The 13,251-nt window shown below is 47.3% G+C and overlaps 1 protein-coding gene across 11 annotated transcripts in view; it reads left to right on the top strand.

Moving 5' to 3' along the window:
• Positions 1-13,251, top strand: part of CLEC16A (C-type lectin domain containing 16A) — a 220,710-nt gene that overhangs the window by 91,938 nt on the left and 115,521 nt on the right. For all 11 annotated transcript variants that reach the window (XM_028507807.2, XM_028507839.2, XM_028507847.2 and 8 more), the window contains 5 exons: positions 3,305-3,427; positions 6,902-7,011; positions 7,799-7,843; positions 10,861-10,911; positions 12,885-13,013. In XM_028507807.2, coding sequence (XP_028363608.1) covers positions 3,305-3,427; positions 6,902-7,011; positions 7,799-7,843; positions 10,861-10,911; positions 12,885-13,013 — 458 coding nt within the window. The remainder of the gene's footprint in view (positions 1-3,304; positions 3,428-6,901; positions 7,012-7,798; positions 7,844-10,860; positions 10,912-12,884; positions 13,014-13,251) is intronic.

The raw sequence follows: 13,251 nt of genomic DNA, 5'->3' as shown, positions 1-13,251 counted from the left end.
AAGAGAGACAGGGAGGAAATGAGGCACCTGACCAAGAAGGAACTTTGGGGAAAGAATGAGGGTGTCCGAGGGTTTTTTTAGATAAAGTTTTGACATACGTTGTATGGAATTGATCCTGCTCTCTCTTTCTCTGAGGCTGGCGATAAAATCCACCTCACATGGAATGTGTTAAAATGCCAAGTCTTTTTGGAGGAAAGTGTCCAAAGGGTGGAGAACCCTCTGGATGCTGATGAGAACCCTGAGGCAGAGTTACTGTAATTATTACCATTGCACAGGTAAGGAGGCTGAAGTTTGAAGAGGTTAAGTATCAAAATTAAATTCCTTCAGCACTCTGCACTCAGCTCTCTCCACCTCCACCTGACCACAGTGTGGACGGTACCCTGGGGAAGACTAAGCCCAAGAGCACCACAAGGCCTTGGAGGTGGGGGCTGTTGTTAGCACAGAGGGCAGGCCCCTGTACACTGCTTGCTGTGGTTGGCTCTCCATGCAGGTGGCACTGCCCCCTCCCCATCTGGATCCTGTCCACCTTTGTAATCTCATCCTGGTTCTAACTGTGTCTCTAACTTGCTCTGTGACCTTGGTGATGTGATATAACATCTCTGGTCCTTAATTTCCTCACTAAAGGAATCTAGCCCTATAAAATTCTGGAAGTTTTTCAGTTCCCCGGGGTCTCCTGTCTCCTGTTAACAGAGGGCGGAGCTGCCAGTTGAGGAAGGCCAGGATAACCTTGGAGTGTTCCTCTTCCTATTGAGAAAAGATTTTGCCACAGATTTCATCATTTTTAACAAGTTCTAAGAGAATAACAGCAATAACAGGAAAGAGACAAAATGGAGCTTACCATAGAAATTCAAGCTCTACTCTGAGTCTGTGTCTCTCCCTGTTTTGTTTTGTTTTTAAGATTTTATTTATTTATTTTAGACAGAGAGGAAGGGAGGGAGAAAGGGAGAGAAACATTGATGTGTGGTTTCCTCTAGCATGCCCATTATGGGGGACCTGGCCTGCAACCCAGGCATGTACCCTGACTCCCAGTCAGGGTTCACAAGCCGGCACTCAATCCACGGGCTCTCCCTGGTTTTGCCAGCCACCACCACAATCCTGAGGGAGCCAGCAGCTGGGCTTCTTTGGAGTGGGATGATGGATGGTCAGTTCATAAAGTTGGGTGAAGCACTAGGCGTGCTGAAGAACCTTTTTCCCCCCCAGAACCACTGACTGACAGTTCCCAAAAGGGCCAGAAATGAAAAAGAGAGATATTAAGATGGTGTTGACATCTCTGGGAAAAAACAAATGCCAAAAAGATTTAGTTGATGTTCTTGCCATTTAATAAACCAGAATGCTTCAGAGTTGAACATTTCACATCAAAATGGGATATAGAATCCACAAATTAAATTTTCATTGCAATCAGCTTTTTTGACGGAAGCCATAGTGGTGGGCGTGAGAGAGAGAACTACCCAACTCAAGCCCTTCAGCCGTCCCTCACCCATGTCATCTCCTTGGCATGACTTAGCCTCTGGTTCCGAGCTGGAAGGAATTCAATAAAACAAGATATATTGTTATGGTTTCTTACGTCAGTGTGTGTCGGCGGGAGGGGCGGGGGGCAGTTACTTAGAATCCAGACAATCGGCTCTTCAATGCTATCCTCCACTATTTTGTCAAGGTTCTAAATGAAGCGTCATCTAGGACTCAAGGGGCCGTATTTCAAGAGTTCCCAGAAGTGCCACCTTCCCCCCTTTTGTGGAATAACAGGAAAAGACGTGCTTTGAGCACAAACAATCTGTTCAGCTCTCCAAGCTTGGATCAGGAGAAATGTTTGTTTCTACAAGCATATTTTTCCAAAGCTTTGTTAGATGAGAGGATAAGGATTTGGAACGCTCTTGTCCCACACCTGGCCTATTGAAGCAGCCCTCACAGATCCTTCTGTCACCCAGCTTTCGTATTCTGCTTTAGGAAAGATGTCACTCCATTCACAATTAGATGTTGCATCCTCCCCCATCCCCCTGCCCCTCCCCCTCTTGTCTTTTGTCTTTTCCATGCTGTTAGTATGCACTGAAGGAAATGTAATTCCTTGATTCTTTTATTTTTAACAAATCCATTTTATTTATGGATTTAAACTTTTCAATAAGTCTAAACCCTTGAGGGTACAGCATTACCCGGATTCTGTGTCCAGTGCCTTAGCAGGAGGGTTGCTTCGGAATGAGCACGAACCAGGCCAGCGTTTCCGTGAGCACCGTCACCCCTCCCCAGATGACTCTGGCTTTGTTTGGTTTGCCACGGGGAGTCATGTGTTGTTCTTCGCTTTGCACATGTAAGCATATCTCTTACCGAGAGAGAACTCCGTTCATCTCGAGCATAAACACCTTCAGTTTTAAGAAGAGCTGCGTGCTCCCTCTGGTCCTGGAGACCCCGCTTATAGCCGGCAAAAATGGCCTCGGACCACAGCCTTCCAGACGTATTTGTCATTGTAGAAGTCCTGTTCCTGGTAGGCCCCCAGGCTCCAAGATGGCAGAGAAGGCGATTCCTTTGTCTCTGAGAGAGAGCCTCTCCATGGATTTCATGCTGTTTGTACCTTTCTGTCATAAGATTTAGCCTAGTGCCATGCCACCCTCTGCAATGCCACCCTCTGGCTCAGGGTAGCACTTGCTGCTGCCCGGTGGTGTGTCGAGTGGTGAGCCCCGCTCTTTTGAGTTTGGGGTTCAGAGCTTGGGATGTAATTGTTGGGTATGCCTGTTGTTTCCTTTCTCTTTCTTTGGTCTCTGTTTCTCTGGGTCTCTGTCCCCCCTCATCGTAGCTTGTGTCACATACAGAGGTGGCCCAGGGGCCACCCAGACCCAGCATAAAATGGCAGTGAAGCACACTGCGAACGTGTGCTTTCCATTCCATTTCTGCCCGCTATGGTTTTGCCTAGGACTGTGTCATATTTGGGGATAGTGTGTCTTCATCACCTTTCAAACACCTGCCAAGCTCCCTGCTCTACATAGACAAAGTAGGCCTCAGGCCATGAGTAGCCAACTAACAGTCCCAGGCTAAAATATAAAAACATTTTTAAAATTACAGTTACTGTCAATATTGCAGCAATGCTGATTTCCTGTTTATATATAGTGATAGAAAATGTATGTTTTAATATATTTACAGAAAACTCTAAGGTAAGTTGTAGTACAAACAGCGCCCAGTCGTGGCCAAAGTCACAAGGATGTACCGTGGATGACTGAAGCTGGGGAAGCCCTGCTCTAAGGGGCCTTTCAGGATGTGGAGGACTCTCCATAATATAGCTCCACTTACCCACCTCCTGCCCCTTTCTCTGTTCCAGGCATGGATCCTGAAAAACTCGAGCGAATCCAGCTCCCAGTGCCCAATGTGGCTGAGAAGACCATTTACAACCACCTGCTAGCTGAAAGACTCATCAGGATCATGAACAATGCTGCCCAGCCAGGTACCTGGGGTGTGTTGACTGTTCACAGGGGCGGTGGAGTTAGAGGGACTAGGCCCCCACCCCTAACACCAGGAGCCCTGAGCTCTAGATCTGGCCATTCTGGTGGTCCAGGCAGATCTCAGCCACTCCCTCTGCCCCACACACACATACCCTGAGCCACCCATGCTCTCCTGTCCTGCCATGTCTTCATGTCTGGGTCTCCTCTTTCTTTTCCCACTGTGGTGTCTGTGCCACAACCTGTCTTTTTTCTCCTTTCATACCCAACCCTTCTGCCAGTTTTGCCAATGTCTGCAGCCCTCGTCTTGGTGTAGCCCAAGGTCACATTTGAGCTTGGACTGGGCTGAGAGTGTGAGCGAGGGGGAATATTGGAAAGTTGGGTTGGGTGCCTTTGATAATATAAGATGTGCCTAGTGTGTGTCCTTGTCAGCCTAGTTCTAAGGTTTTAGCCAATACCAATTTACTGCCACAGCAAGGACTAGAAATAGCAGGGAGGATGATCTAGCACAGTGATTCTCAGCTGGGGACAACCTTGCCTCCCCAGGGACATTTGCAGTGTCCAGAGACAATTTTGGTTGTCACAATTTGGGTAGGTGTTACAACTGGCATATAGTGGGTAGAGGCCAGAGATTCTGCTGAACATCCCACAGTACACAGGACAGCACCACAACAAAGGATTATCTGACCCAAGATGTCAACATTGCCAAGGCTGGGAAACCCTGATTGCAAGGCAGGTTCTCTGCAAAATCAGGGAGAGAGGCCATCAGGTTGGAGTGAGTGCACGGGAAGGGGCCTGACTCAGATGTGTCCCAATTGAGGGAACCGCTAAGCTAAGCCATCAGGAGCAATCCAGGAATGGCCCAGGTCAGGCTCAGGATAAGGGCAGGGGCAGGGGTTGTGATGGCAGAGAGGGACTTTAGAAATAAGGGGGTATGGCTCCAAGATGTGACCAGAAGCACAGGGGATTGCTGGGGAGTAAGTGCAGGATCTTGGAGATCCAAGTTTATAGCCTCAAGGGTGTCAGCAGGGGATCAGTAAATTCACCAAATGTTTATTGAGCAACCCCTGTATGTCAGCTACTGTGTGTGGGTGATGGAGGTACTTAAATGCAGGACAGACATGGCTCCTGTCCTTCGGGAGCCACAGCCAGGGGTCTGTGAAGTCCTAGCAGTCTGGGACTCCTTGTGGAGATGTAATCTGGAGCTCAGAGGAGCATCAGGGCCAGAACTAACACTTGGGCTCACAGACATGTGGATGGTTTTTAAAGCCACAGGAGAGAAGAGAGGCATGTGTAAGACCGAGCCCTGGGCCACTACAGATATCTGGAGGTGACCTAGAGGGGAAGCCAGCACAGGACCCTGAGCCAGGCCCCACGAGGGAAGAAGAGGAGCAGAAGGGGGGTGTCTTGGGTGGCAAGAAAGATGTGTATGGCTCAGGGCCAAGGGTGCTCAGCAGGGTCAGTTTGTGCTGAGAAGGCCAGTCAGCAAGGCAGAGCCTATCCCTGAGGATGGTGGCCAAGGGGGCAATTGGCAGGAGCTGTGTGAACAAACGTGGCTTTATGGTGGAGGAAGGCAGACTTGTGTCCTGGATGTTAGGAGAGAAACCTCCAGGGTGGGGAGGGAGTGGGTGGGCTCCTTGAGGGCTGGCATATACAACTGCCTGGATTTCTGAAGAGAAGAGGTTGGGGCAGCTCACAGGGACAGTCTGGAAGCTGTGATGAGGACTAAGGAGCTTGCTGCTCCCTCTGTTTCCCTCATAAGACAAGCCCAGTTGGAGGCAGTCAGCTTCTTGGCAGGAGCTTATAAAGGGAAAAGGGTCTTGGTGGAAAATCACATTCCATTTCCCTGGAGGCAGCAGAAGGGGCGTTTCTGGCTGAGCCGACAGCATGGCTCAGTGGAGGGGCAGGCAGCAGTGAGGCTGGGCTCTGGAGGAACTGCTGAGCTCAGAGGAGGGCAGGACGTGGGTGCTGCCGGGGCAGGGCAGCAGCACAGCAGTGGGGTTAGTTCTGGGCCGCCAGGTGGGGCTGCGGCAAGGAGAAGGACTGAGCTGAGACTGAGCCTTTTTCACACAGCCCCTGGGCTTAGGAAGGCCTTATCATGCTTAGGAAGGCCTGCTTCTGCGTGCATATAGCCTATTTATTTTTGAGTAAATGATTCCTTCTTCTCCTCTGTTTCCCTCCCGACACGTGTGGCCTCAAAAGTCAGGCAGAGGAATATGTGGTGGTGCCTCTGCCTTGAGTTTTTCCCAGTGGCCCATCTTGGTCCCTGCTGTTTCTGAGGTCTCACAGATGTGGTCCTCTTTTGGTCCTTCTTCCACATTGAGACATCTCCCCAGAAATGAGCTAAAAGCCCAGGGGCGAGTTTGCCTTTCAGACAGTCACAGATGCTTCTAAGAACAATGCCAGGTGTGGGTTTTGACATTTGAAGCACTTGGAGTTCACCACTGAGACTTTGGACATGTCACTTCACTCTTCTAAGCCTCAGTCCTTAGCACCCATTGCAGTTGATTTTCATAGAGACCACTAAGGGGCCGTCTGCAGAGTACTCAGCTGGTGCCTGGCTCACAATAGGATAGGGCACTGTTTCACTCAGAATTTGGTTACAATTGAGAGAAACCCAACTTGGACTGGCTGAAACAATTCAAACAGAAACAAACAAAACTGTTGGCTCATGTAACTTTGTGTTGGGCACTGTCTTCAGGCACAGCTGGATCCAGGGGTTCAAACAGTGTTTTCAAGACTGTCTTTAGACTCTGCAGCCAGCAGCTTCAGCCATGCCTTCCTCTGTTGGGGCCTCAGACTTGCTCTAGGAGAGGCACTCTGGGTAATCTGGTGGGAAAGGAGGCATGGGGCTCAATTTGCTGAACATTTTACAAAAGATTGAAAACACTGGTGAGAATAGGGATGTGGCCACTGTGGACTATTATGTTTGTGCCACTCAGGGTCCCCCCTCTGTTCCTGTCCTCTCTGCTGGAAGCCCAGTGTTTCCAGCAAGTTGTGGGATTGAGCCTTTCTAGCTCAGAATGGCTCCCTTACCCATCCCCTACCCAGTCACCGTGACCAGCCCGGGTGACGTGCCCACCCCTAGGATCATGCGTTCAGTAGTGGAGCCAGTGGTTCTCTAATGGAAATTGGGGGTGCTGGTTCCAGAAGAAGAGGAAGGAATACTGGACAAGCAAAGCAACCACAGATGACCACTTTCTAGACCTATAGTAATAATTAAGTGCCTTCTTTTTCCTGCATCCTCTCTCCCCATGAAAAGACTAAAGGATAGTATAAGGTCTAGGCAGTTTTAATGGGAACATTTGATTGTAATTTACTGGGAAAAGGGTTTCTGAGGGTTGTACCCACTGGATGTCAGGGGCCTTGAGCAGTCAGCTGGTCAGCTGACCTGTTAACCTCAAAGCCGGAAGGCAAGAAGCTGTGATTAAGGGCATATAGCCTTGGATGTGTGAGGCTGACCTCAATGTGCTCTGCAGATGGGAAGATCCGGTTGGCGACACTGGAGCTGAGCTGCCTGCTCTTAAAGCAGCAAGTTGTGACTAGCATGGGCTGCATCATCAAGGACGTGCACCTGGCCTGTCTGGAGGTGAGGGTCCTCTCCACTCCCAGTGCCAGTGAGCCACTGCCACCTGGGAGAATGAGAGGGATCCCTGGTCTGTGGTGTCCACAGCACCAGCAAGAAGAAGCTGGGCCCAATAGCCCTGATGACTCGCCCCTAGTGTAAGCAGGATACCCACTACATCCTGCTTATTCCCACAGAACTTCCCTTCCACTGGAATTGGCTTGATGAGTCTACTTTATTAGTGTATTTTAGTAGTTTCTCTTATGACTGTTTGGCTCCTATTTGTTTCCATGTTTTAAAAAATTTTCTTTTTGTATTACAAAACTTGTATACATATTTATTATATTTATTTATAGTTTATTGTACTAATGTCTACATTTATTGTGTTAAATAGCTTATCTTGTTTTCCCCCATATTTTCCATGTTTATTTGAGAAAATTTAGAAAGTACAGTTGTCAAAAATAACAACTGTAGTTGACACTTTGGTGTGTCTTTTCAGATACACACAGATATTCCCTCACACTTTTTTTAATAAGAAGTGTCACTGTGACTTTGTTTTGTAACCCACTGTCCCCCACTTAACTGTAGTAACAGCTTTCCATGTCACATTGAATCACTTATCCTCCACTCATTTTTTATTTTGAGCTCCCTCTCCTTCTCTTTCTCCTTTCTCATTAAAAACTGCTTACAGAGTAAGGATATTAGCCCAGCATCTGTCTTATATACATTCAGATTTTAGAATCAGTAATCTATCCCATTCACCTGCCTCCAGGAGACCTGGCTCCCTCACATCTTCCCTCCCTTTTGACAGGGTGCGAGGGAAGAAAGCGTCCACCTCGTGCGGCACTTCTACAAGGTAAGGCGGCAGAGCACGGGGGCGCCGGCCGCGTGGCATGCAGGGTGGGAGCAGGGTTGTGCGGTCCAGCCCTGCATACACGGAGGCTGCCTGTCTGCAGTCGTTCCCCTCCCTGCGGCTCCAGAGGGAAAATGCTCCATTTTGTGGCCCCCGGAGCAGCGGTCTCAACTTTTCTGCTCGTACCTCCTTATCAGTACGACCTTCGAAGACTCGCCCCTAGTATGAGCAATTTGTTTATCAATTTGATACAAATTTGTTTCTCAATGGGTTCATATGTAAATTATGAGTTATGCACATACATCACACATGAATAAATCACACAAATTTATATGCTCATGAATGATATGTGCTTATACATATAAAATTACTTTTGAATTACATATGAACTTATTAATTATATACACATATATTATTATACTCATGTATGCTAAGAAAACCCATACAGGTTCCCAAACATTTGTCATTAAGTTTAGTGAGATTTTGTCAAGAACCACCATGACTTTTCCACATCTGAATAATTGGTAGGTTTGTCTTTGGGTTCTAGATGATTAGTTTTGAAATATCTCATTGTGACAGTTTTATGTAGCTCTCATCTTAAAGCATAGTATATTCCTTGGCCAGGCTCGTCATTCATCAGCAGTAGTGGATTAATCTGTAAGTCAAGCCTCCTAGGAGATTTCTGATTTTTTGGCGTCTATGTCACATCTCTCCAGATCCAGTTAGTGATGCTTTCCCCAAGTAATGTAACTGACAAAGAGATCCTCTTAGGAAGTGGTGTCGGCACTGCCATTTTCTTGTCACCTGTGCTTCATTTTGTGTATCCTCTCTCAAGTGCTGTGAATTATCTGCATATATTCAAGGAATCTTCCTCTCTGCAGGACACTCTTTAAGCTGGTGTCTGTTATTGTCAGTATTCGCTGACATAAAACTAGGTCACGTTACCTGGAAATCCACCTCACCAGGGTCAGTTGACCCCATGCAGCTGTGAGGCAGCGGGCGTGCCCAGACAAGGATAGCACCACTGTGGGCCCCTACGCACTGGGGAGGAAATCCCAGTCTCCCCTTGGACCGTCCCAAACCACACATGGCCTCTGAGTGAAGATGCATGTCCTCTAGCAAAGCTTGGGAGAAGGTGATGCTTCACAACTGCATTAGTCATCTTTGAATCTCCAGTATAACTGTTTTCAGTGTATTTCCCCCCAGAAGCTTTTAGATCGCAAAAACAGAAAGGCACGGTAGTAGGCATTTTCCCTAGTGGTTTCTCTTTATCATTACTAAAAGGAGAGCTATACAGTGGGTCCTCAAATAACATTCTGTTCAATGTCACTTCATTATAATGTTGGGGAAAAAAACATCTATTCTTAGCCTGGGGCCACTGTCTATATGGAGTTTGCACAGATTTCCTCTGGGGACTCCAGTTTCCTCCCACATCCTGAAGATGTGCATGTGAGGTGAACTGGTGTGTCTGCACTGTTTCAGTCTGAGTGTGGGTGGTTGTGAGTGGCCCTGTGATGGAAGGATGTCCTGTCCCAACTGGGGTGCCGCTCTGTGCCCTAAGCTGCCAGGACAGGCTCCAGCCACCTGCAACCCTGAGCTAGAATAAGCGGGTTAGAAAAGAATGATCTGACTTATTGTGGTTAGTGTTTTTTAAATGTTCAATGTTAGAAGGGTTTGGGGTTTTTATTTAGAAGTTTGGTAATGTTTTTGTGACCAGAAATATGCTGTTGGAACTTAACTCTTGTTTATATCAGTCAGCCTATAGTAAAATTGATTTCATTTTATGTCATCTCACTGAGAGTTGCAGTTTCTTAGAACCTATTGATGCGATGACGTTAAGTGAGGACTTGGCTATATTTGAATCGTAGCTCCCTTCTCCCGACCCAGCTTTCTCTCTCTTTTAGTCTATAAGGTTTACACCTAAGTATAATATCTCAGAAGCTTTTGGGTTTGTAGGGGTTCTTATTTCTGTGGTTATTGCCTTGTACTTACACCACGCAAAAATATTCAAATTTCTCTGTAGAGAAATGGCTCTGTAGATCTGATAACTGGAAAATATATAAAGGACCTATCACTGTTCCCAACCTCACTGTGTGTGTGTGTGTGTGTGTGTGTGTGAGAGAGAGAGAGAGAGAGAGAGAGAGAGGGCACATGACAGAGAGAGAGAGAGGGAGAAAGAGAGAGAGAGGGACTTAGGAGAGAGACGGGACAATTCTAACAGTCATGATGCATTTCCCTCCCCTCCCTAGCTGTGGTCCCATCCAGCACTGATTATAATGACTGTAAGCACTAACACTTACCAGCCCCGATTGGGTGGCAGGCTCTTTGTTCAGCATTTTATGTGCGTTACCTCATTTCATCTTCACAAAGACCCACACAAACATGGGCTGTCATCCCAGCCTTGCAGCAAAACAAAGAGAGGCTCCGAGAGGTGAAGCTGGGATTTGGCCCCTGGTTTATATGTCTTGGAGCCAAGTTCATACCCACCACCCTGTTCTGAGAGGGACCTCCTGGACCGTCCTCAGGGCTACAGGAACTACGAAACCTCAAAAACGAATGGAACAAGCCTGTAATTTCAGTGTTAAGCACGTTTAATTATGCTCTTCCTTGCAGAGGTGTGGAGCCTCATCGTTTTAACATGGCAGGTTAACCAGGGTTCCCCTTTCCTCCACCATTCTCAGCAAATAGAGGATGTTAAATGCTTGAAATGTTAAGCATTTTAATATTTTAATTATGTATGGTGTTATTTTTTGGTTTCTGTTTTTAACTAACTGCCTTGGCATAATAAATCTACATGATGCTTTAGAAAGGGGAATGTTGAGAGATGCAATTTGATATCTGGGCTTTCATTTGAGTGTGTGTGTTCGTGTTCACGTGTGTATTTTGCTTCCTGGTGATTTACGAGAACTCAGTAATGAGAAACAGATGGACCCAGAAGCCGTGAACTAGAGTTTATAATACTTTGTTGTTTATGGAAAAAAATATGCATGATTTTCTTTCCTCCTTTCCTTTCCTTTTAGGGAGAAGAAATTTTTTTGGACATGTTTGAAGATGAGTACAGGAGCATGACAGTAAGTAAGGGGCTAGAACTCACCTGCGTGCCTGCAAAGCTTGCCCTTTCGAACGGACAGGGAGAAAAAGAGCTCTGACTTGGGGCTTTCTTCCCAAGTGGCAGAGGTTGGTGGGAAGGTAAATTGGAAATGGTGATCCCTGCCACTGTGGAAACTTCAAAGGACATTCATATTCCCCTGAGTTGTGCTGTGTCATAAAATGGGTCAGAAAGATTCACTTTGATATGAATAGTATTCGACTGAGGACTTATTCCACATCAGACATGGAAAGCCTGTTAGACATGTTAAAGCTCTTAATCCCCATGTCAGCCCAATGGGATACCTGCTACCCTTAGCTCCTTTTACTGGTAAGGAAACAGCAGTCAGATTGAGTGAGGTGCCCACATGTGCCCGGCCAGTGAGGGGCAGAGCAGCTTGCCTCCCAGCTCCCTTTTCTGCTCTGTATTTTGTGTCATGCCACTAGAATGTTCTGGAATGTTCCTTGGATCTGTAGCACCATCCCAGAGCCTTCCCTTTCTCCATGCAGCAGGCAAAATTGTGGGACAAGATAGGTTCAAAAGATTGCAGCTTTCTCTGTGTTGTTCCTTTGTCTCTGCATCCCCAGCACCTGCCCCTTAGTTGACACTCAATAAATAAATGATAAATGATCCTTTTCATGGCCATTACTCACTGAAGACTAAAGTGATTTGGGAAGTTTATAATAAACCTGAGTGTTTAAAATGTCCAAAAGAAAAAGGCAGCAGCATGCACTAAGTGGCTCCTTGGCTCCTGGGTGCATTCACCCCGTTTCTGGACAGCTGGGCCCTCACTACAACCTCGCCCAGTTTAGTTAGCTTATGTTACACGGGGGACAAAAATGTGATATGATTGAAGCTCACATTCTTAAAAAAAAAAGACAACAAATAAGCTTGTGATGCTTTAAGGAGTAAAATGAATTCTGTAGGAAATCTGCCTCTGTGAAATATTGTTCCTTTATGATGCCAGGTGTAAATGAAGTGTCATCATCCAACATGTATACATTAAATGGTCAGTAATGCAGGAGAGTTCTTGGAGGGGAAGAGGTGACATTACAGGTATCTTAGTAATCAGGGAAGGCCTTGTGGAGGTGCTGTGGAAGGAGGAGTCAGCTCTGCCCCATCTGGCCCAGTGGTATGGACATCTGCCTTTCCTCAATATTCCCCTCTATGATATGGGACAGCATCAGCATCTGCCATTTAGTAGGAGCTGATTCTTGTGGCGCCTGGCACTTAGTAGATGCTCAGTAAGTGGCTTTGTTATATTATCCTCCAGTAAGATGCTGAGGAGACAGGAAAGGAAGGGGAGATGCTGGTCACGTGGTAGAAATACGAGGTCTAGAGCCAAGTGAGCCTGGGTCAGTGTCTTGGTTCTGCCACCATCTAGCTGAATGGGCCTGGATCCATTCCTTAGCTTCTCTGAGTCTCTTTTTTCTCATTAGCAGATTGGGAAGCATCCCCTCCGCCATTGTTGGGAGGATTAAACAGGATCATACATGCAAAGTCTTCAGCTCACCACCTGCCCCATAGTCAGCTCTACTCAAATGGAAGCTGCCATCACTGACTGTTTTGTCATAATTGGAAATACAGTAGAAAGAGAAGGAGGCAGGCAGCAGTCAGGCACACGCACCCGGGGCAGAGCACCCTAAAGGGACCACTGTAAGGGGACCAGCCTCCTTCCTGAGGGGCCCCTCTCCCTGCTGAGTGGAGGGGAGTGAGGATGAGAAAGCAAAGCTTTTCGTAGCAGGGAGGCCACTTTTCAAATGGAGGGAAAATTTGCACCTTAGAAAACAAAAAGGGTACATCTCCTGCATGTCTGGCTGCCTTGAGGCTTCACCTCAGTCTTAATCCAGGATTCGTGTGCTCATTTACCATGGGCAGATGAAGGTGAAAGGCCTGTGTCAGCAGCCTTGTCCTCGTCTCCCATCAGTGAGGTCTCCTGTAATGTCTCTCTTCCAGATGAAGCCAATGAACGTGGAGTATCTCATGATGGATGCCTCCATCCTGCTGCCCCCCACAGGCACACCACTGACGGGCATTGATTTTGTGAAGCGGCTGCCATGTGGTGATGTGGAAAAGACCCGGCGGGTGAGTGAGCCTTGGACCTGGCCTTCTGGGCAGCTGTCTGCCAGGACTACTCACAGAGCAGGGAGGAAAGGGTCTCTGATCAGGTCAATAGTCCACCTTTCCACATGAGTTCAGGTAGTAGGGAGACAGACAACACCTCCAACACCCTGCCAAGAGGAGTAACTTCCCAAAGCATGCTGCCCTCTGCTGAAGCAGAGATTGAAATCCCATTGCATCTGGCACCGGATGTGGGTTGCAG

The sequence above is a fragment of the Phyllostomus discolor genome, chromosome 3, assembly GCF_004126475.2.
Source record: "Phyllostomus discolor isolate MPI-MPIP mPhyDis1 chromosome 3, mPhyDis1.pri.v3, whole genome shotgun sequence".
Lineage (NCBI taxonomy): Eukaryota > Metazoa > Chordata > Mammalia > Chiroptera > Phyllostomidae > Phyllostomus > Phyllostomus discolor.
This window is presented reverse-complemented; position numbering and strand designations above follow the sequence as displayed.